General features: G+C 42.9%; 2 protein-coding genes and 1 long non-coding RNA gene across 4 annotated transcripts in view; 1 reads left to right on the top strand and 2 right to left on the bottom strand.

Annotated features, from left to right (window-relative positions):
• acadvl (acyl-CoA dehydrogenase very long chain) overlaps positions 1 to 14,828 on the bottom strand; it is a 35,927-nt gene extending 21,099 nt beyond the window's left edge. Inside the window, exons 1-13 of the mRNA XM_021563322.3 lie at positions 13,994 to 14,828; positions 13,832 to 13,901; positions 10,795 to 10,869; positions 10,484 to 10,556; positions 10,318 to 10,382; positions 9,051 to 9,185; positions 6,563 to 6,707; positions 6,111 to 6,240; positions 5,541 to 5,666; positions 4,542 to 4,740; positions 4,284 to 4,388; positions 2,595 to 2,681; positions 200 to 262 (exon numbers count right to left, since the gene is read on the bottom strand). Coding sequence (XP_021418997.1) covers positions 200 to 262; positions 2,595 to 2,681; positions 4,284 to 4,388; positions 4,542 to 4,740; positions 5,541 to 5,666; positions 6,111 to 6,240; positions 6,563 to 6,707; positions 9,051 to 9,185; positions 10,318 to 10,382; positions 10,484 to 10,556; positions 10,795 to 10,869; positions 13,832 to 13,901; positions 13,994 to 14,064 — 1,344 coding nt within the window. The 5' untranslated portion in view covers positions 14,065 to 14,828. The remainder of the gene's footprint in view (positions 1 to 199; positions 263 to 2,594; positions 2,682 to 4,283; positions 4,389 to 4,541; positions 4,741 to 5,540; positions 5,667 to 6,110; positions 6,241 to 6,562; positions 6,708 to 9,050; positions 9,186 to 10,317; positions 10,383 to 10,483; positions 10,557 to 10,794; positions 10,870 to 13,831; positions 13,902 to 13,993) is intronic.
• A 1,742-nt stretch (positions 14,829 to 16,570) lies between these two features.
• Positions 16,571 to 24,318, top strand: LOC149978070 (uncharacterized). The gene is made up of 2 exons (XR_016486714.1): positions 16,571 to 16,896; positions 22,584 to 24,318. It is a non-coding gene; the product is annotated as an uncharacterized LOC149978070 (long non-coding RNA).
• Positions 19,735 to 24,354, bottom strand: part of LOC110490131 (segment polarity protein dishevelled homolog DVL-2) — a 34,090-nt gene continuing 29,470 nt past the window's right edge. For both annotated transcript variants that reach the window (XM_021563323.3, XM_021563324.3), the window contains exon 15: positions 19,735 to 21,796. In XM_021563323.3, the coding sequence (XP_021418998.1) occupies positions 21,243 to 21,796 (554 nt within the window). In that variant the 3' untranslated portion in view covers positions 19,735 to 21,242. The remainder of the gene's footprint in view (positions 21,797 to 24,354) is intronic.

A 24,354-nucleotide genomic window follows, 5' to 3' on the forward strand; every position in this document is an offset into this window, starting at 1 on the left:
GTCCAAAGAGATCCTATTGAATTAATAGGAATTCTATATGTCATTCTATTAGGCCCATAAAAAAAGGGTTTTGTTCATTTGCATACCGGTAAGAAATTCTATCAATTTTCACGCCTGTATAAAGCACTATATTTCTATGTACGACACACACATAACCCCTCTCAACAATCCCAGCAGCCATCCAGTGACGCAGACTCACCTTCATGAAGCCCATTCCTCCCATGACCTGGATACACTCATCAGTCACTTCCCAGGCAGCCTCCTACACGAGAGAGAGACACAAGGTTAATATAGTTTTACATTTGTTTTTATTTCTATTAGTTAAGATTATTTCGCTTTACAAAAACATTTCTATTTCATTTTTATATTATTTAGTTTCAGTTTGAGTGTTAAAGGACAGAAAATAGCCAATGCGTGGGAGGCTAGGAGTTATTTATGTGTGTTATAGTTTGTGTGTTTTTGGGGATGTCACTTCCTGCCACTGTGGGGCAGTAGTGCATAAGGTGATGGGGCAAGCCACAAGTTAGGTTGGGTTTAAAGGTCGACTGAGTGAGATGACCTAGAATAGATGCAAAGTAAACAGTAGTAGCAGGTCAATTTCCGCAACAACCAGGAGTGTTGGAGCACGAGGCTAAACTTCTCTGCTGTTGCGGTCCTGTAGCAGCGTGGGGTAGAGGCAGATCCGATATCCGACCCTGGACCCGAGCGGGTACGAGTCCTAAATTCTGAATGTTTGAATGTTTGCCCGGCCAAATAGAATGTGTGCTACTCTCGCTATATCAGGTTTGATGCAAATTTTAAAACGTATTTATTTTCGTATTTATTATCATCATTTGTTTTATCATTAGGCTATAATCATGACTATTATAGATGTATTTAAGAATCAAAACCAGTTCTTTATATATGCAAAGTGTTTTGTTGAATTTTGTTGATACATTTATAATTGGCTAAATGAAGTTTGGACTGTCATTTTAATTGTGTGCTATGTTTAGTTAGAGATGGGTTAAAAATAGGGCTGTTGGAAAATAAATGGCCTTAGCAATTGCTGACATTTGTTGAGTTCTTTTGAGCCATTTTCATTGGCCAAATTAAGTTAATGTTGTGTTTGCCACAATCTAATAGAATTACCGGTAGGCCTATTGGGTTACTCTCACTCAAACCATGGAAAGGGAAAAACCTAAGGCGAGATACAAAACTTAATGACGCAATATAATAACCTGTCACTATTTTCCTTATAAACATTTAACTGACTTGTAGACTTGATATTAACCTAATAAAGTGAAGAAACCTTTGAAGGTTTCTTCCTCACTAACTCTCCAACAGGAAGAATGTTTTAGGCCCAGCAGCGTTCCAACTAACTCTCCGACAGTAAGGCGAGGAAGAATGTTTTAGGCCCAGCAGCGTTCCAACTAACTCTCCGACAGTAAGGCGAGGAAGAATGTTTTAGGCCCAGCAGCGTTCCAACTAACTCTCCGACAGTAAGGCGAGGAAGAATGTTTTAGGCCTGGCAGAGTAACTCCATTAATCTAACAATATAATGCTCATCTTTATTTATTTTTTTAAAGCAGATTGAAAATATGCAGATTAGCCTCCTTCTGAACACCTGACAAGTAGCAGACAGGTTGCTGGATCAAATCCCCGAGCTGACAAGGTAAACATTTGTCGTTCTTCCCCTGAGCAAGGCAATTAACCCACTGTTCCCCATTCAGTTGTACAGCTGACTAGGTATCCCCCTTTCCCTATAAAGAAATGCATGTCAGTGTTGGGAACATGGCGCTGGTATATCTAGGCCTAAACTCCTCTTCCTTTAGATTTAGATTGTAAATATTCATATCATACAGTGGACAACTAGACCTATAGGCATACAATGCCCTGTTGCATTCAGCGCTCAAATCTCAGACAGCTGAACCATTGTTTTAGGAAAGTAAAAACCAATAAAACAATATGCTATAAATTTGAGTGTGCTACATATCGATTTTGATTTGTTAAAGACAGTTAAGGACACGTAACTGTGGATCATTTGGCCAATATCACTTGTTTATTGAGGAGGTTTCTTTCTCTCTCCCTCTTTCTACTCTCGAATCTGAACGGGTCTCTCAGATCTGAACCGGCACGGGTCTGTTTGGATCCGTTTATCCACGGGCCTTTTTAGGTCCGACTGCCCTCAGGTCCATTCAGAACTGTTCGGTTTAAAAAAAAAAAAAATATTTATGCATATCTGGCCGGGTGGGAAAGCCAAGAATGCAGAACGGATCTAACTTTTTGGACACCTCTAGTGTGAAGCGCACCAGTCTTGAATCGTGCACATCTCAATGGGCTTTTGTTAAGTCAAGCCTTTCAAAGTGGGTTGCATTCTGGGCAGGCAACTTGTCTTACAGTCAGAAAACACACTAATCTTATTTTAGTATTTACAGTCTATGCTGGATCAATCAATACATTTTCTGACAGATTCAAATATACATTGTGTGTCCTCAAGTTTCTTAACAAAGTGCATTCATTTTGCAATGTATCTTATGGAATATTTACACAATTGAAGTAATAGTTGTGAAATGCTTAAAAGAGGATAGGATAAAACCAGACAGTGCTGTACTCACAGAGGCAAAGATTTTGCTGATGGCCGCTTCAATATGGTAGTCTTTGGATCCACTGTCCATGTTCCCACTGATCATGTAGGCCATGGACTGAAAGAAAGGGGAGGGGAGAAGAGGACATGAAAATCCCAACAGGATACCAAAATAAGCTCCCCGTCATCAAGGCAAAGGGAGGCTACTCTGAAGAATGTCAAATATGAAATAGATTTTTGATTTGTTTAACACTTTCTTGGTTACTACATGATTCCATCTGTGTTATTTCATAGTTGTGATGTCTTCACTATTATTTTACAATGTAGAAAATTGTAAAAATAAAGTAAAACCCTTGAATGAGTAGGTGTCAAAAACTTTTGACTGGTACTGTACCTACTTGTACGGTCACAAGAATCAGGCCTCCTTATTGTTCCTAGAATTTCTAAGTAAACAGCTGGAGGCAGGGCTTTCTCCTATAGAACAACATTTTTATGGAATGGTTTGCCGATCTATGTGAGAGACAAGGCTTTCTTGTCTCAACCTTTAAGTCTTTACTGAACTCATCTCTGTAGTAGGTCCTATGATTGAATGTAGTCTGACCTCTGACCCTATTATGTGGGCTGAGTCACTGGCTTGCTAGTGCTCTTCCATGCTGACCCTAGGAATGGTGCATCACGTCTTGCCAGGCTTTTTTTCGCTATACTCGCCTTGAGTGGGTTGAGTCAGTGACGTGACCTTCCTGTCCTGTTTTGCACCCCCTCGGGCTCGTGCCGTGGGGGAGATCTTCGTGGGCTATCCTCAGCCTTGTGTAAGGGTAGTAAGTTGGTGGTCTGTTGATCTCCCTCTGGTGGTGTGGGGTCTGTGCTTTGGCAAAGTCGGTGAGGTTATATCCTGCCTGTTTGGCCCTGTCTGGCGGTAACGTCGGACAGGGCCACAATGTCCCCCAACCCCGTCTAAGTGCCCAGTATCTATGCTGCAATAGTCTGTGTGTGTGTGTGTGTATCTGGTGTCCTGTGTGATCTTAAGTATGCTCACTCTTGAATGCTCACTCTTGAATCTTAAAGAACAATCTGGCCTTAATGGCCATGTTCTGTTATAATCTCTACCGGGCACGGTCAGAAGAAGACTGGCCACATCTCAGAGTCTGGTTCCCCTCTAGATTCCTGCCTTTCTAGGGAGTTTTTCCGAGCCACAGTGCTTTTACATCTGCATTGCTTGCCGTTTGGGGTTTTAGGCTGGGTTTCTGTACAGCACTTTGTGACATCTGATGATGTTCTGTAAATACATTTGGTTGATTGAGTAATGGATTATGATGTGCATTATGCGATTGCTTCCGTCTTTCTGCCAGTGGCTGTAAGCAGACCATGCACAGGTGGTGCTTTAATTCGAGAGGATGGGCTCGTGGTAAAGGCTGGAGCGGAATAGGTGGAATGGTTTCAAATACATCAAACACATGGTCTCCAGGTATTTGATGCCATTCAACTTGGTCCGTTCCAGCCAATATTATGAGCCGTCACCACCTCAGCAGCCTCCACTGATACCATGTCAGCTGAAGTGTGGTGAGCATTCTGAAGTAAAATGGCTGCCAGGGCATCACCCATAGGGTGCTACACATGGTGGTGGTTGAGGGGAGTTTCTCCTCATACTATGTAAAAGAGCGTTGAGTGTGTGGAAAAGCAAGATATAAATTGATCATCAATCAATAGATAGCCTGTGTACCTCAGTGACATATTGCAGCATAGTCATGCGTGCCAACTTCTCCTGGATAGCTCCATAGGTGTGGATCTTACTGCCAAACTGGACCCTGTTGGCTGCATGGTCCACCTGGGAAAAGAGACAGGACAGGCGTCAGTAGGGGAGGTCAAGAAGTGCTAAAATCAACACAGTAACAGAGCTTCAATGAGACTAGACAGACTCAACTGAAGGGCAAATAGGAGGTAACACTTTATTTGGATAGTCCCACACAGCGTTACTCACAGCCTGGGTGATGACTCCCTTCATGGTGCCGGAGAGGGCGGCGGCCATGCCGAAGCGCCCGTTGTTGAGGATGGCCATGGCCACCTTGAAGCCGCCACCTACCTCTCCCAGGACATTCTCAATGGGTACCGGGACGTTCTCAAAGTACACCTCCGCCGTGTTGGACGCCTTAATGCCCATCTTCTTCTCAGGGGGACCGCTGGAGGAGGTAGAAGGTAAGGAAATGTTAACGATACACGTCGTTGTGTCTTATCTACCTTCGATGAATGCATTGACAATATGTCACCTGGATAAGAGTGTTTGTTTAGGGCCTCCCGAGTGGAGCAGCGGTCTAAGGCACTGCATCGCAGTGGCGTCACTACAGACCCGGGATCGATCCCGGGCTGTCTCACAACTGGCCATGACCTGGAGTCTCATAGGGCAGTGCACAATTGACCCAGCATCGTCCGGGTTAGGGGAAGGTTTGGCCGGGGTGGCTTCACTTGGCTCATCGTGCTCTTGCAACTCCTTGAGGCGGATGTTTCCTCTGACACATTGGTGCACCTGGCTTCCGGGTTAAGAGGATGGGAGTTAAGGAGCGCGGTTTGGCAGGTCATGTTTCGGAGGACGCATGACTCGACCTTGGCCTCTCCCTAGCCCGTTGGGGATTGCAGCGATGAGACAAGATCGTAATTGAAAAATGGGGGGTGTATACGAAAAGTGATTGCTTAAAAATTAAAACGATTTTGTTTTGTCTTTTAGTCTGCAACTTCTTTAAAAAATGTGGATGTGCATCTTCAGGACAAAAACTTCTTAAAATATTCACTAAAAACAAGACTATGGACAGACAGAAAATATAGAGACTGGGATAGTCATTAAATCAACAATCATGTGAAGCTTCTAACAAGAAACATACAGTACATACTCTTACGTAAATTCCCCCATTTCAGACCTCCCTCTTCCAATCCCTCCCTTCCTCCATATCTTTATCCACCACCCATCCCTCCATCCACCACTCACTGTGTCACTCCTCCGAAGCTCCTCTCCACAATAAAGGCTGTGATTTTGTCTTTCATTTGTCCTGTCTTCTCATCCATCATGGGCATCTTGGCAAACACTGTGAAGATCTCAGCCAGACCACCATTACTGACAACACAGACACAGAGTCAGGATAAGTCAAAGAAAACAATAGCAATACTGTATACAACCACAACTCTATATTAGGACCAAAGCTTGTGGAAGGCTACCCGAAACATTTGACCTAAGTTAAAAGGCAATGCTACCAAATACTAATTGAGTGTATGTATACTTCTGAGCCACTGGGAATGTGATGAAAGAAATAAAAGCTGAAATAAATCTTTCTACTGTTATTCTGACATTTCACATTTGTAAAATAAAGTGGTGATCCTAACGGACCTAAGACAGGGAATTTTTACTAGTATTAAATGTTATGAATTGTGAAAACTGAGTTTAAATGTATTTGGCTGTGTATGTAAACTTCCAATGTAGCTATGACTGTGTACAGGACATAAACCACACAGTGTTTGCGCCATACTAAATGACAGCACAATGTTGGTGGTCCTGCAGTACCTGATCCAGATCTTGCCTCCATTGAGGATGTAGTGTTTTCCACAGGGAGAGAGGGTAGCGAGGGTCTTTATGGACGCAGCGTCAGAGCCACTGGCGGGTTCAGTCAGACAGAAAGCCGCCAGGGTCTCACCTAGATAAAAGAGGAAAGAAGAGGAAGAAAAATAAGAGAAATAAGGCCAATAGATTTGAAATGCCTTATAGGTGGAATTACAGTCTAGGTATTATTATACATAGGCAGAAGCAAATAAAATGACTGTAAGAGAGAGTAACGACAAAGCCTCTTTATTTTACCTTTATTTAACTAGGCAAGTCGGTTAAGAACAAAATGCTATTTTCAATGACGACCTACTGGGGAACAGTGGGTTAACTGCCTTGTCAGGGGCAGGAGGACAGATTTGTACCTCGTCAGCTCGGGGATTCGACCACTAGGCTACCTGCCGCCTCTCTCTCACCTGTGGCCAGCTTGGGCAGGTATTTCTCCTTCTGGGCGGGACTACCAACCAGCAGGATGCCCTTGAAACCGATGGACTGGTGGGCACCCAGAGTGATGCCAACCCCCAGGTCGTGCTGGCCCACGATCTCCACCAGCCTGGCATACTGTTCAATAAAAAAGGACGTTAAAACATTAGTGTACTTAATTTACACAGTACTCTAACAGTCTGGTGTACTATTGTCAGAGGACACAAAGGTTTAAAAAAAACTAAAAAAACAGCTGAGTCTTGAAGGTTATTTTGCTGCCATCCTTATCAAGAGCAACATACATAGCTCAGTTTCATGCTGACTTGTTTCGACATGGATATTCTACCACAGGCACATCATTCTTTATCCAGTGGTCTAAGACATGGCTTGAACTTTATGGTAGCATCCTTCACAAACAGCAGCTACGCCACCAACACCTTACAGTGCCTCCAGAAAGATTTTACACATTTTATTCTAAAATATATATATATTTTCCCCCTCGGCAATCTACACACAATACCCAATAATGACAAAGCAAAAACAGGTTTTTAGAAACGTGTACAAATATATTTAAAAAATAAGTAAATATCACATTGACATAAGTATTCAGACCATTTACTCAGTACTTTGTTGAAGAACCTTTAGCAGCAATTACAGCCTCGAGTCTTGGGTATGACGCTACAAGCTTGGCACACCTGTATTTGGGGAGTTTCTCCCATTCTTCTCTGCCAATCCTCTCAAGCTCGGTCAGGTTGGATGGGGAGCATTGCTGTACAGCTATTTTCAGGTCAAGAGATGTTCGATCGGGTTCAAGTTAAGGCTAGGCCACTCAAGGACATCCAGAGACTTGTCCTGAAGCCACTCCTGCGTCGTCTTGGCTGTGTGCTTAGGGTTGGGGCGGTAGGGTAGCCCAGTGGTTAGAGCGTTGGACAAGTAACCGGAAGGTTGCAAGTTCAAACCCCCGAGCTGACAAGGTACAAATATGTCGTTCTGCCCCTGAACAGGCAGTTAACCCACTGTTCCTAGGCCGTCATTGAAAATAAGAATTTGTTCTTAACTGACTTGGCTAGTTAAATAAAGGTTATAGTTTTTTTTTTAAATGCCTAGTTAAATGAAGTTAAATAAATAAATAGGGTTGTTGTCCTGTTGGAAGGTAAAACTTTGCCCCAGTCTGTCCTGAGCGCTTTGGAGCAGGTTTTCATCAAGGATCTCTCTGTACTTTGTTCCTTTCATCTTTCCCTCAATCCCGACTCGTCTACCAGTCCCTGCCGCTGAAAAACATGCCCACAGCAACATGCTGCCACCACCATGCTTCACCGTAGGGATGGTGCCAGGTTTCCTACAGACGTGACGCTTGGCATTCTGATGGTTGTCCTTCTGGAAGGTTCTCAGAGGAGCTCCAGAGCTCTGTCAGAGTGACCATCGAGTTCGTGGTCACCTCCCTGACCAAGGTCCTTCGCTTCCTCAGTTTGGCCTGACGGCCAGCTCTATGGAGAATCTTGGTGGTTCCAAACCTCTTCCATTTAAGAATTATGGAGGCCACTGTGTTCTTGGGGACCTTCAATGCTAAAGACATGTTTTGGTACCCTTTCCCAGATCTGTGCCTCGACACAATCCTGTCTCGGAGCTCTACGGACAATTCCTTTGACCTCATGGCTTGGATTTTGCTCTGACATGCACCGTCAACTATGGGACCCTATATAGACATACGTGTGCCTTTCCAAATTGAAGTTATCAAGTAGTAGAAAGAGCTCAAGGATGATCAATGGAAACAGGATCCACCTGAGCTTAATTTCGAGACTCAAAGCAAAAGGTCTGAATACTTACGGAAATAAGGTGTTTGTTTTTTATATTTAATAATTTAGTAAAAATGTCTAAAACCCTGTTTTCGATTTGTCATTATGGGGTATTATGTGTAGATTGCTGAGAATTAAAATATTTATTTAATGCATTTTAGAATAAGGCTGTAACATAACAAAATGTGGGGGGGGGGGGGAAATCAAGGGGTCTGAATACTTTCCAAAGGCACTGTATATGCATCATTGCACACGTGTGCTGGTATTTCTGCTGACCTGTGTATTGTGTGTTGGTACAGTACACTGAATAGACTGTGTTCTTGCTGTATAGAGGTAAAAGGGTATCCCTGCTTACCTGCGTCCTGGTTGGTGTATTGCTCTTAAGGTGTGCGTGTGTGTGTGTCTGTCTGTCTGTGTCCCTGTGTGTTACCCCCCCAGGTCAGTGTGTGTTTTTAACTATGCTTGTTGGGAACCAGAATTCCCCACAACAATAGTAAACAAACAAAAATTTGACCAAATAGGGACATTTTGTTATCCGCACAAGGTCAAATGCTATTTCAATGGGGTTTAGTGTTAGAAACTAGGGTATGGGTTAGGGAAAATATAATTTTTGGGAATTGTGTGTCCCCACAAGGTTAGTTGTACAAGACTGTGTGTGTATAGAGATAAAGGTGTATGTTCTCACCTGTGTGTTGGTGAGGCCCACACCCCCAAGGTCCTGGGGGACCTGCAGACCAAATGCCCCCATCTCTTTCAGGCTTTCCATGGTGCTGTCCTCCACCTTCTCCAGGGAGTCATTCTTTGCTGGGTCATTCACCTCCTACAGCATACCATATATACAGTTGAAGTTGGAAGGTTACCTACACTTTAATCTATGAAGAGCACAGGGCACCAGTGGCGAATTTGCCAATCTTTGTGTTCTCTGGCAAATGCCAAACGTCCTGCACGGTGTTGGGCTGTAAGCACAACCCCCACCTGTGGACGTTGGGCACTCATACCACCCTCATGGAGTCTGTTTCTGACCGTTTGAGCAGACACATGCACATTTGTGGCCTGTTGGAGGTCATCTTGCAGGGCCCTGGCAGTGCTCATCCTGCTCCTCCTTGCACAAAGGCGGATGTAGCGGTCCTGCTGCTGGGTTGTTGCCCTCCTACGGCCTCCTCCACGTCTCCTGATGTACTGGCCTGTCTCCCGGTAGCGCCTCCATGCTCTGGACACTACGCTGACAGACACAGCAAACCTTCTTGCCACAGCTCGTATTGATGTGCCATCCTGGATGAGCTGCACTGCCTGAGCCACTTGTGTGGGTTGTAGACTCAGTCTCATGCTACCACTAGAGTGAAAGCACCGCCAGCATTCAAAAGTGACCAAAACATCAGCCAGGAAGCATAGGAACTGAGAAGTGGTCTGTGGTCCCCACCTGCAGAACTACTCCTTTATTGGGGGTGTCTTGCTAATTGCCTATAATTTCCACCGGTTGTCTATTCCATTTGCACAACAGCATGTGAAATTTATTGTCAATCAGTGTTACTTCCTAAGTGGACAGTTTGATTTCACAGAAGTGTGATTGACTTGGAGTTACATTGTGTTGTTTAAGTGTTCCCTTTATTTTTTTGAGCAGTAATATATATATATATATATATAACCCACGAGCCAGCCCGAGAAACAGAGGTCAGTTACAACCTGGGCCGTGTTCAGTAGTAATGAAATGGAGGAATACGGTCCAATACAGACAATAATCTAACAGATAATCGAAACTATCTGAACTTGTCCAATAAGAAACATTTTGCTACGGTGTTCCCTAATGAAGATGACCCTGATGACAAATCTAGTGGCAGTAAAGAAATTTAGCTTGAATAACTTAAGAGGAAATGTGTGTTGTGGTTTACTATTTGTAAAAATAAAATAAACATTTGGTCACAAAAACAAGAAAAAGGTGAACTGAAACTCACTTCAAAGAATTTGGAAACGGGTGGGACTAACTCCTGGAGGAACTGGGTCTGCTCCTCGTTCATCACTGGAAAACAGCAAAAAGACCACAACCGTTAGATGTTCCAACATGTCTCCTTTACATCATCGCTAAGTGGCTGCATAACAATACATGACTAGTCCATTCACCTGAGGGGAAGGGAAAGACCTGCGAGGGGTTGATCTGGCCCTTGAACATGTTGACGGCGAAAGACTGGGACTCCTACAAGAGATACATGGAGTCATGTTGATAGATCATCAACTGTCACAAAAAAAAGCAGGAAATGCATACTGTACTTCCTAATGCATTTCAGAGGGATCTAAGCGCAGCTCAGTCATAATTGTTGATCTTGAACTTTAAAAAAAAAAACATGGAGACCCAAACAGTAGCCACATCCAGTATGGACAACCTCAGTGAAGGAGTACTTTATAGGGAGGAAGGCTGATCTAAGAACACATACCACGCTCTGTGCCTTCTTGGCAGTGGCTGCCTTGGTTGCTGTGGTGGTGCCAACAGCCTGCTTGTCCAGTACTGCCTGTAGAGAGACAAACACAAACAAGCAATGTCATACAGCGAGAAGAGATTACAACCATAGAAATATAATCTCATTCTAGTTCTATGGTTACAATATGTTAGAGAGATAGGGACTGAAAGAAGTGAATTTCCGATGGATTATTGATAGGTAGGATCAGGATAATTGAATGGAGTGGTACAGTACTTTAGACAGGGGAAATGGGCAACAATCACGAAGGGGTTTGTGAAAACTACAGTAGGAGACCCTGCTCCTATACACAATGATTAAATATGAAAGATAAACAATATATTACTCTTAAGAATCTGAGTGTTCATTTAAAAACAAGGCAACATTAAACATGCCCCCCACAAATGATGTCTTGGGTCCAATTAGTGACAACAATTTAAGCTCAAAATGGGACAACATGCTTGATATAAGTTCAGAATTTCAGTTGATTACTATAGTACCACCCTTGGGCCTATCAGTGTAATTTTGTAAATGACAGATATCTATGGCAAGACACATCATTCACTCAAGTTGTCAAAATCAGGCCAGTGGTGTCTGGGATGTCGAGTGGGTTAGCAAGACTCATAGCTTTAAGTGTTTTTCACAAAAAATGTAATGGCAGAAAATCCATCATGGTGGACCGTATGGGTCCATGAGGAAAATGTGTTCCTTGTGAGGAGAGGGACCTATTGTCGCATTCAAGACAACTGGGAACTCTGGAGAATAAAAAAAAAAGAAGCTCCAACTGGGATTTTGTTTTCAACGGTCATCCAACTCAAAATTCCAAGTCGGAAACTTGAGTCTCTTTCTAGAGCTCTGACTTTCCGACCTGGAGATCGCTGACATCATGATTTGACCTCTTTTTTCCCCCCAGTTGAAGTGAAAGCACCATATGTACCGAATTTCGTGACTTTAGATCAAACGGGGTGAGGGGCGTGACCTTTTCATGTATGCATTTTCAATCACTTGTTATAGCGCCACCATCTGGTCTGCCAGTGATATTTTGTAAGTGCCGGATATCTATGGCAACAATAGCCCATCACTTGTGAATGATGCCCAGCTTACGGCAAAAACAGCCCAATGTCTTTTTTTGCAACTTCTACAAATCATAGTTGCACACCTCATGTAGCCCAGCCCATAGTCCTATATGTTTTGATAAGGTTTGTATCACAACTCAAGTGGCCGAATAACTTCTTAAAATTAAGCACATGAATCCGCTTTACAATGGGTGTAGAGTCTAACTGGCATACCTACACAGAGCATGAGTTTCAAGTTAGGGGAAGATCATTTTCACCATAAGAATGCACCTTTATAATAAAAGCATTACATGCATAATCACATTTGGGTCACTTTTGATAATGGTGTTTTCAAGCTAATGGGACATTCACACTTCAAGCATTGCTGTGCTTATAATGTGTAGAAATAGCCTAATAGCTGGTCAACATTTTAAGCTAAACGTTCTGATGTTGTGTCAGCCACATTGCGTAAAATATGTTTTTTGATGCTAGAATTTGTATTCATTTGGGATCTATCGCATCCCAACAACTGTCCCAGACTATGTTTGGAATATGTATTTCTCGCACAGAATAGTTGACCTTTGTACTATGGGGATAGTAGATTGACATTGGCTAGGGCTTTTGCTGTTCGTTAGGCCTACTCATCTTGTTGGCTGACGAAAAGTAATATGCAATATGCACCTTGGAATGGGATAAGGACATGTGCAGTTGCGTCCTCGATATGTCAGTCTTCACACTCTCACTAGCCTGTGAGAAAGACCCAATCGTGTGACAGAGAACCATGTGAATGACAGGTGCTTTGGCACGCAGCCAGGAGAAGGGAATTGTAATTATTTTTTCAGCCCAAGGGCACAACGGCCACTAACCGCAAACGGTATGGACTTTTTTTAGGGGGCATTACGGCCACACATATAGATGATGCAACTGGGAAATTTGAGGCATTATCAACTGCTTGTCAAATTGTGAATGAGAGACTGATGAAGTGTGTAAAGCCTGCACAAAAAAACAACAAAGTAGAGCTCATGCCTTTGATGTGACTTTTTTCAAATCCTCATTACTCTCATCATGCAGCCTTACAATGCATTAAAAATCAAAAGCATATAGCCCATCATATGTATGACAACTAAAGTTTCATAACTCTAAATGAAGCATATTGGAGTACCTGTTTCTTTGTTAACACTCAACACAGAATAGCCACGTGCGCACTCCCTCAAATTGTTTGGATAAAATATCCTTTATGATAGCCACATTAGCAGCTAATTAGCGTTTCATTTTTGGGAGGTGAATACAGGCACATATATTGATAAAGGTCACTTTGTCTGAGAGAGATTTACATGGTTATCAAAACATCACGCCAGGGTAAGCCTACACCCAACAGCCCTTATTTTAAGTGTTTCTACAATCCCCTATGGGAAAAATGTATGGTGGGAAAACAATTGGAACCATTTCCCTGTTTGACCACTAGGTTTTATGGTTATTATGACTCATACTGGGTACTCTATTGACATGGTCATTGGTCAGACACATGTACTGTGTGACCTGGCTGTGTCCTGCTGTCCCCTGTCTATCATTGAATGGAAATAGAACTCAGCGCCACCTATAACCTAGATTGGAGTCACGTGAGTCCACGGTGAACTTTCCCCCACTTCTCGATGCTATTACATATCCTGATGGTTATGGTAGGTCCATATAGGTTACCTCCACTGGAAGCAATGTCATCCTTTTATCAGTTACGCTTATCTCATTTGGATAACATTTTATTAATACAACATTATGACGTAGCATGGTTTGTTTCAACACCTGAACACATAACCCATGAGCTGTCAAGATGGCAACATAAACGCCTCTGTTTAGAATAATCACTGTTACAATGTTTGTTCATTGATACAATGTTTCCAATTTTAGCAGGAAAACGAGTGCGTGGCTGTGAGTGTTGTGTTTTATGACAGCGCACTGCCTACCTCCGCGGCCTGAGAAGAAGCATAGAGGCGGGCATTCTGCGTGGCTGCTGCTCCGATCTGCTTCTGAATCCTACACGAATACAAATACGAATAGAAAATTATTGAATGTATATAAATATATAGTTTTAAAGCTGTTTTGTCAGTGAGAATGTATTTACTTACCCGGAAAAGGCAGGGGAGATACGAAGTGCTGTGCACAACGCAGGAGTCAAACTCACTTTGCCCAAAAGCATATTGAACGACCGCCTTAACTATCTATAGAATTAGGTTAAAGAGATCTGTTTGATCTTGTGTCCCGAATCAGCGCTCCGAATGGACGAATTTGTCCTTCTGAGTCAAAATCTGTGACTTATTCAAGTAGGCTGCTGCCGTTGTGTAACCTAGAAAAAATTACACTGAAGAAAATGGCCAGAGCATAGAAAGAGTATTCTAGACACACCAGCTGCCTGTCTGACCGGGTCTAGACAGCGCATACGGAAGACTTGTCTAGCTTCTTGGAATCTATGCACAGGACACAGCGGAAATACGGAAGTGTAGGCTGCATAGAGTGACGAGGTGGAGGAGGAGCTCCGTAGACTCTTCCTGTCCAGAGGTAATATAGCAATTCATTGTAGCTCTGTAGAGTCTCTATTTTATCTACTTTTCTAGAGCCAATTAGCTTGTTCCATTCCTGGATTACTCATTATACTAATACATTCCGATTTAAATCAACAAATGCGATAGTTTAAAAAAGGTTAAAGGGGCATAGGCTGTGTTGGCAAAATCACTACATATCCCATCCAGTTGTCATAGTTCCAAGACCAGTCAGAAACGTCCAGGTACGCAAATGACTCCTGTGGAACTCAAAACTGAATTTGCATCCAGATTAACGCCTTGATCACGCCGACAGTGTTTCGCGCAAAATGGTACACAGCATCATCTGAATATGTGTGCAACAAAAGTTCATCATTCATCAGTTCACCTTCTGCTACAATTTCTGTCACGCCTTGATCATAACGAGGCTAATGCCGCATTCCATACTTCTGATGTACCAATATTCTGTTGGTGTAATCAAGGTGTAAGCAGCAATATAATAATTGTTTTACCACAGGACAGATAAACTGAACCAGTCATGACTATTCACCAAAACAATAAATAATTGTCAAGTTTCTTTCCAGCGAATTTCTAAGTTACATGGTTGTATAACTAGGAGTTTTGAAGATGAGGGTGCAGTATTTATGAAGCGTGGCAATGTGGATGAAAAATAGTTGTAGTTTTTATCGAATTAATATTTCCTATTACATGACAAGATAAAACTCGAGTAAAGAGTCCTGCCTCTTTTATTTTATTTGAATCTGAAATCAAACAACATAAATGGTTTTGTTTTTTGTTTTTATTGTCTAAGGAAACATTACATAACGAGAAATTGAATAACCAATCATTTGAATAATCAATAATTTGATTATTAAAATATTGTTTTTTTAATTATCGGTTCTGGTTCAAGCCATACTCTACGTTTTGACCAATTAATCGTCGTGGCTTCCTGACAACACAGAACATAAATGGGTTGTTTTCATGTTTTTGATCTGCATATTGTTACAGTTTTTTTTTCTCATTTATGTTTTGAAGTTGGACTTTAGCACGTATAGCTAAAGTCCAACACGTATCTGCCCAAAGATACGCGTGTGAACAATAGTGATGTGCAGTTCACGAACGATTCGTTCTTTTTGAACCACTCATTTTACTGACTCAAGAGTCATTATTCTTTTTTTCTGAGTGACTGGTTCATTTTAGTCACTAATTCTTTTGACCTTCTTGCTGGCCGGAATGAATTCTACAGCAGGATTAAAGTCTATTGATGCTTGTTCCGAACATGTGGTCCAGAGGCACTGTGTGGAGGGCGTGACACAATTGCAGAGCCTCCGAGGCTTGCGAAGGCCAAATCGAGCTCAGTACGGTGATGCCATGAGCCTCCCAGATTTTGTAACAATGTGGAGGGCTCCACATAGCTCCGTTTAGCTCTGTATTGACATGATTGGGTGATAGTAGGTGGGGGCGGTACATCCTGTATAAAAACAAATTAGCTTCCTTGACAACAAACATGGAGAACTTTACCAAAAGGCTATTAGAACAAGTTCACAAAAAAAATACATCTGAAGTTGTGTGGAAAAGGGACTGGGGGGGATGAAATATACTTATCCCATTGGCAACGAAACTCAAAAGGGGTGATGATATTCATTAACAATCATTTTGCTTCTAATCTGCAAATTGTCCTAACAGATCCAAGTAGATGGATTATTTTAAGTATGTTGTTGGACTATAACAGATTTGGCTCATTAATCTATAAAGTCCAAATAATGATGGTCCACGCTCCTCTGAAAATACATACAATAATATATCAACCCTACAAGCAATACAAGACTCTATTGTTATGGTGGGAGATTATAATACTGTTTTAAATACCTCAATGGACTGTAAATAATTCAATCTGGACCCTTTCTTTCTAAAATTATCTGCCGAAATTGTTGCCACCCCTATTACTAGCCTGTTTAATCTCTCTTTCGTGACGTCTGAGATTCCCAAAGATTGGAAAGCAGCTGCGGTTGTACTTTTAACCCCTTTTTTCGTGATATCCAACTGGTAGTTAGTCTTGGCCCATGCTGCAACTCCCCTGCCAATGTAACGGATGTGAAACGGCTAGCTTAATTAGCGGTGCGCGCTAAATAGCGTTTCAATCGGTGACGTCACTTGCTCTGAGACCTTGAAGTAGTGGTTCCCCTTGCTCTGCAAGGGCCGCGGCTTTTGTGGATGGATGCTTCGAGGGGTGACTGTTGTTGATGTGTGCAGAGGGTCCCTGGTTCGCGCCCGGGTATGGGCGAGGGGACGGTCTAACGTTATACTGTTATACCAAGCTGCACTACTTCTTGAAACACTGCTCGCGTGTCCCGGAAGCCAGCCGCACCAACTGGCGACCGAGTCAGCGTGCATGCGCCCGGCCGGCTGTCTGCAAGAAGCCTTACATATGAAAAAGCCTACAAGGCAACATCTGATCAGCCTGCCAGGAATGGAGCTCACCCACTGTAAATGTAAATATTATCCACAAAACATGAAGTGTCCCTACATATCAGTTCTGCTCGATAACAACCAGCATAGATAACAAGCTACCTAGCTAGCTCACAAGACTAGCTGCGTTGTTCCTTGCATGCAATGGGTTGTGGTCTTGGGGGTGGCACACAGTCTGGGAGACAGGTTGCCTGTCAGGCATCGTTCAGGGCTTAAATGCCCCACATTGCGAACAAACAAACAACACAGCCACATGATGACGTAGTTATCCTGCACCTGAACAAATTAATGGATGATTGTGGTACTTTTTGTTTATCTTGTGTTCGACAAAACAACTTGTATGTAGTGATCATAAGATAAATTAGTCTTGATCGACATAACGAGGGAAATACACAGAATTTAAAAAAAAAATAATTCATAGAGTTACCTGAGTTACAGTTCATATAAGGAAATCAGTCAATTTATATAAATTCATTAGGCTTATAATCTATGGATTTCACCTGACCGGGACAACCGATATGTATCGGCTGCCTGCCATCTGCCATCTGTCATCTGTGAAGAGCACACTTCTCCAGTGTGTTAATGATCATTGAAGGTGAGCATTTTCCCACTGAAGTCTTTCACAACGCCAAACTGCAGTCAGTTCAAGACGCAGGGGAGGTCAACGAGCATGCAGATGAGCTTCCCTGAGACAGTTTGTGATAGAAATAAGCTTTTTGTACAGATGGAAAACATCTGGGATCTTTTATTTCAGCTCATGAAACATGGGACTAACACTTTACATGTTGCGTTTATACATTTGTTCAGTGTATATTTTGTTATTCACATGTCCTCTCCGGACTTCCGTAGAAACTAATACATCAGATGACATATTTAAGGAGAGTGAATCAATATAAAATCCCCAAATCAGCTGTAACTATCAGTTGAAAAACAATGCTTAAAATGTTTGAGTGAACCTGTATCTAGAAAATCAATAGTGAAGTTGCCAGAGAGGAAGAGGCAAAGTGAGAGGGATAACTGGGCCCAAAATCTGTCTTCTCCAGCAGGTGGTGTTTTTTGTTTTTGTATGTCAATGAGTGTCGAATTTGGTCAACAAAAAAATGCAATGGCTTATTTGCTGCGTGAGGCTTATTTGATCAAATAGAAGTTACGTTATGCTTAAGTTTTTACGAGTGTACTGATACACTACATGACCAAAAGTATGTGGACACCTGCTCGTCGAACATCTCATTCCAAAATCATGGGCATTAATATGGAGTTGGTTCCCCCTTTGCTGCTCCAACAGCCTCCACTCTTCTGGGAAGGCTTTCCACTAGATGTTGGAACATTGCTGTGGGGACTTGCTTCCTTCCATTCAGCCACGACTATTAATGAGGTCGGGCACTGATGTTAGGTGATTAAGCCTGGCTTGCAGTTTGCGTTCCAATTAATACCAAAGGTTTTCGATGGGGTTGAGGTCAGGGCTCTGTGCAGGCCACACCGATCTCGACAAACCATTTCTGTATGGACCTCACTTTGTGCATGGGGGCATTATCAAGCTGAAAGAGCCTTCCCCAAACTGTTGCCACAAAGTTGGAAGCACAAAATCATCGAGTGAAATTAAGATTTTCCTTCACTGAAAAAAAAAAAAAAAAAGACCACCTTTACTCCACCCACACATACAAACCTCTCCCTCCTTTTGCCAAATTTGACCAGAATTTTATCCTTCCGATTCCTGCGTACAAGCAAAAACTAAAGCAGGAAGTACCAGTGACTCGCTCAATACATAAGTGGTCAGATGACACGGATGCTACGCTACAGGACTGGGGCCAAGCTTCCTGCCATCCAGGACCTCTGTACCAGGCGATGTCTGAGGAAGGCCCTAAAAACTGCCAAAGACTCCAGCCACCCAAGTCATAGACTGTTCTCTCTGCTACCGCACGGCAAGCGGTACCGAAGAGCCAAGTCTAGGACCAAAAGGCTCCTTAACAGCTTCTACCCCTAAACCCTAAGACTGTTTAACAATTAATCAAATGGCTACCCCTGCTTTTGTTTTTACACCGCTGCACTCACTGTTTATTATCTATACATTGTCACTTTTTACAAATGACCTCGACTAACCTGTACCCCCGCACATCAACTCTGTACCTGTACCTCTTGTGTATATAGCCTCAATGTCATTTTCTTGTTACTTTTTTTTTTTAAATTCAATTTAGTTAATTTAGTAAATATTTTCTTGACTATTTCTTCAACTGCATTGTTGGTTAACGGCTTGTAAGTAAGCATTTCACTCATAAGGTCTTGATTTGGGCCTGGCTCCCAAGTGGATGGACCTATGACCTCCCAGGCCCACAATCCATAGAGTAGGACCCAATTTATTTAGTTATATTGACTGATTTCCTTACATGAACTACAACTGAGCAAAATCTTAAAATTGTTGCATGTTGTATTTATATTTTTGTTCAGTATAATAACCATTTTATTCAAGGACAGCGTCAAAAGCCAAATTAGGCTTCTTCTAAAAACAATTAAATAAGTGTCATATTTATTTTGCCACCATCATTGAAGTAAAGTTATAAATTACAATTAAGGCTTATACACAAAATTGCTATCTACAAATAAAGGGGAACATACTTTAGAGTTGTATATAAACTGTAATACAATTGCAATTTCCCCCTTACTAGCTCGGACTTTGCTACTTTGAGGAGAAATATACTTACTATGACTGATATGTGGTTGTTCCACCTGCGCCATCTTAAGATGAACGGACTGACTAAGTCTCTCTGGATAAGAGTGTCCGCTAAATGGCTCAAATGAACAAGTGACAAACAAGCAAATATGACAATGCATTACTGACTGTGCCATACTAAGAAACATAACTATTTGTCATCAAGCACCTTTTAATACAATTATATAAATGTATACATAAAAAGTGTATGTCACTCAGTTAAAAAACAAAATGTGGTTAGGAGTGTGAGATCAGAGCTATATAAACTATTTTGTATTTGCTTCTTTTTTATTCTTTGTAGCGTGGTTAAACCAGACTGAATGCAGCACTCAAACAATGGTGAGAGCATAGCATTCAGTCTGGTTTAGCCAGACTACATTCTTTGACCCTCACCAACTGCTATCCCAAATACTTCAGTCTGTCGGTCTGTACCAGCTTCCATCTCCCAGTCATCCACCCAGTGTTTGAAGTGAACTGAAATAAGTGCTGGTACGGTAGTCATTTTGGGTGCCAGTACTCATCATATATTTAAGCCAATATAAAAGAGTGGCCAGTAATCAGTACCTGTGTGTACCGGCCCAATTCACACACTGCATCAAGCTGACTGACCAGTAAGGTGCAAATCACAAATGTATCAGGGGGCTCACCAGTTACTGCAGAGGACAGGAGGCCTCCACAATATCTGGGCCCTTATTCAATCATATCAGAGTCTTGTCAAATCATAATGAATACGGTTATATGGACGGGGGCACCTGATCCTAGATCAGCCTACCTACTTGCTTTGTGAATACAGGCCCTGAGCGTGAGTGCATATCAACACAAACCCAACAGTGCTTCTCATTAAAAAAAAAACATTCCTACTGCTGGTTATCAGTAGATCAAATGTGAATGCATGAATTCATCCATTTCAATTAACAGATACATGATGTATACAACACTTTTCTTCTCCAGCTGGTAGTGTTTTAGTACCGTATTCCAAGAACACCACAGCAATTAACCTCCTAAGTAGGCTATAGTAGTACTATGCTCCATATCACTATGAGTGATGTGTGTGACATGTTTAGAAACATGATTTTGAATTATGTACAATTACTTGATGAAGTGAAATGTATTCTGTTTTCATATCGTACAAAATGACATAATGACCTGTTCCTGTCTGAACAACAAAGAAATGTAGGTATTCCCATTACCCTTGATGAAGCTCAATTTAAGGTTTTTATTAGGTGAATCTTGAGCTGACAGGAATTACTCATCTTTGCTTCCTCTACATGTTTACCAGCTTGTAAGATAAAGCAGAGATAGGTAAACATCTAAAGGTAACTGATTCCTGTCAGATGAGACACCTAATAAAACCTTGGTTAACCAATGACATCACAAAGAGAGACAATGGTCTGGGCTGGGTTTAGGCTCTTAAAGCTTTCCAAGAGTTCAAATGAATCAAAGCACCTTGTGAATTTTGCTGGTACCACTCTAATGTTGCCTTATGCTGCAGCGTGCATCCTTCTGATTCTGGACACCAACTTCCCCATATACAGCCTCTGGGTCAGTCCCAGAGGGCACTACTTTTGACCAGGGCTCATTGGACTCAGGTCAAAAGTAGTGTACTATGTAGTAGGGAATTAGGTGCCATTTGCGACTCAACCCTCTGTAGTGTCTCCACTCCTACATGACGTCCACAAAGAACTCACTGGGATTTCCCATGGCAAGGTGGAAGGACTGGCGTGAGGCGGTGAGCTCTGGGGGCACAGAGCCCAGGTCACGGGTTGGGGGTGCCCCTGGAGGTCCCCCGGGGGTGGTGCCAGGGGGCAGGCCCGGCATTGAGGGCCCTGTCTGCCCCAGGCCCTGGAGGGTGTGTGGGTGCACGTGAGGGTGATGGGGGTGCTGGGGGACCATCATAAGCATCATGGGGTTGTATGAAAGGGGGATGCCCTGTGGGAATTGGAGGTGTGGAGGGGGTGCGCGGTGGTGTGAGCGCTGGCTGACGTGGCTATAGTGGCTGTGTTCACTGGGGGTGGCCGAGCCTCCGTGTTCCCCCCTCCTCAGGCTGCTCCGTACAGAATACTCTGATTCGCTGCCGCTTCCTGAGCGAGAGTCCCTGCCGTCTCCGCCTACCGGTGACTTCTCATCCCGACCGCTAGTACTGCCCACCCCTCCTCCGCCTTTCCCTCCCCTCCGTCTCTCTCCCTCGCTCCGGGTGGAGCCACTGCTCCGGCTCCCTGGGTGAGAGAAGACAGGACAATGTGAAAACAGGCACCCCAGAAAAGCGGAGTACATTCTAATATCACAGTCTAACCAGAATCATACAGAGGCTATCTATAGCTCTGATTCAAATGAGACATTATTTAACCCTTGCATAACCCTACAATGTTCAAGTTTCTGAGTATGGCCTGTCAGGAAAACTCTGAACTCTTTAATTATTCATCCATAACACATGTATTAATTACACTGAAAAAAAAGATAAACACAACATGTAAAGTGTTGGTCTCATGAGCTGAAATAAAATATTATTTATCTCAAATTGAGCACAAATGTGTTTACATCCCTGTTAGTGAGCATTTATCCTTTTCCAAGATAATCCATCCACCTGACAGCTGTGGCACATCAAGAAGCTGATTAAACTGCATGATCATTTCATGTGCACCTTGTACTGGGGACAATAAAAGGCCACTAAAATGTTGTGCTCAAATTTGTTTACATCCCTGTTACTGAGCATTTCTCCTTTACCAAGATAATCTATCCACCTGACAGCTGTGACATATTAAGAAGCTGATTCAACAGCATGATCAAGTGCACCTTGTGCTGGGGACAAAAGAGTGGGAGTCCTCGGAGTGGGCCACAGTGTCTCCTGACCCCTCCTGTCTCAGCCTCCAGTATTTATGCTGCAGTAGTTTATGTGTCGGGGGGCTAGGGTCAGTTTGTTATATCTGGAGTACTTCTCCTGTCCTATTCGAATCTAAGTGTGCGTTCTCTAATTCTCTCCTTCTCTCTTTCTCTCTCTCGGAGGACCTGAGCCCTAGGACCATGCCCCAGGACTACCTGACATGATGACTCCTTGCTGTCCCCAGTCCACCTGGCTGTGCTGCTGCTCCAGTTTCAACTGTTCTGCCTTATTATTATTATTCGACCATGCTGATCATTTATGAACATTTGAACATCTTGGCCATGTTCTGTTATAATCTCCACCCGGCACAGCCAGAAGAGGACTGGCCATCCCACATATGCTCTCTCTAATTCTCTCTTTCTTTCTCTCTCTCGGAGGACCTGAGCCCTAGGACCATGCCCCAGGAATACCTGACATGATGACTCCTTGCTGTCCCCAGTCCACCTGACTGTGCTGCTGCTCCAGTTTCAACTGTTCTGCCTTATTATTATTATTCGACCATGCTGATCATTTATGAACATTTGAACATCTTGGCCATGTTCTGTTATAATCTCCACCCGGCACAGCCAGAAGAGGACTGGCCATCCCACATATGCTCTCTCTAATTCTCTCTCTCTCGGAGGACCTGAGCCCTAGGACCATGCCCCAGGAATACCTGACATGATGACTCCTTGCTGTCCCCAGTCCACCTGACTGTGCTGCTGCTCCAGTTTCAACTATTCTGCCTTATTATTATTCGACCATGCTGGTCATTTATGAACATTTGAACATCTTGACCATGTTTTGTTATAATCTCCACCCGGCACAGCCAGAAGAGGACTGGCCACCCCACATAGCCTGGTTCCTCTCTAGGTTTCTTCCTAGGTTTTGGCCTTTCTAGGGAGTTTTTCCTAGCCACCGTGCTTCTTCACCTGCATTGCTTGCTGTTTGGGGTTTTAGGCTGGGTTTCTGTACAGCACTTTGAGATATCAGCTGATGTACGAAGGGCTATATAAAATAAATTTGATTGATTGATTGAAAAGGCCACTAAAATGTGCAGTTTTGTCAACACAATGCCACGGATGTCTCAAGTTGAGGGAGCGTGCAACTGGCATGCTGACTGCAGGAATGTTCACCAGAGCTGTTGCCAGAGAATTGGGGATGTTTATTTTTCTACCATAAGCCACTTTCAACATTGTTTTAGAGAATTTTACAGTACGTCCAACAGGCCTCACAACCGCAGGCCATGTGTATGGCACCGTGTGGGAGAGCGGTTTGCTGATGTCAACGTATGGTAGCAGTGGGGATATGGTATTGGCAGGCATAAGCTATGGACAATGAACACAATTGCATTTTATCGAAGGCATTTTGAATGCAGAGATACCGTGATGAGATCCTGAGGACCATTGTCGTGCCATTCATCACCTCATGTTTCAGCATGATAATGCACGGCCTTGCAAGGATCTGTACACAATTCCTGAAAGTTGAAAATGTCTCAGTTCTTCCATGGCCTGCATACTCAGACATTTCACCCATTGAGCATGTTTGGGATGCTCTGGATCGATGTGTACAACAGCTTGTTCCAATTCCCGCCAATATCCAGCAACTTTGCACAGCCATTGAAGAGGAGTGGGGCCACATTCTTCAGGCCACAATCAACAGCCTGATCAACTCTATGTGAAGGAGATGTGTCGTGCTGAATGAGGCAAATGGTGGTAAAATCAGATACTGACTGGTTTTCTGATCCACGTCCCTACCATTTATTAAAAGGTATCTGTGACCAACAGATGCATATCTGTATTCCCAGTCATGTGAAATCCATAGATATGGCCAAATTAATTTACTTATATGAACTGTAACTCATTAAAATCTTTGAAATTATTGCATGTTACATTTATATTTTTGTTCAGTATA

This window comes from Oncorhynchus mykiss, chromosome 15, assembly GCF_057628025.1.
Source record: "Oncorhynchus mykiss isolate SJ-2025 chromosome 15, ASM5762802v1, whole genome shotgun sequence".
Taxonomy (NCBI): domain Eukaryota; kingdom Metazoa; phylum Chordata; class Actinopteri; order Salmoniformes; family Salmonidae; genus Oncorhynchus; species Oncorhynchus mykiss.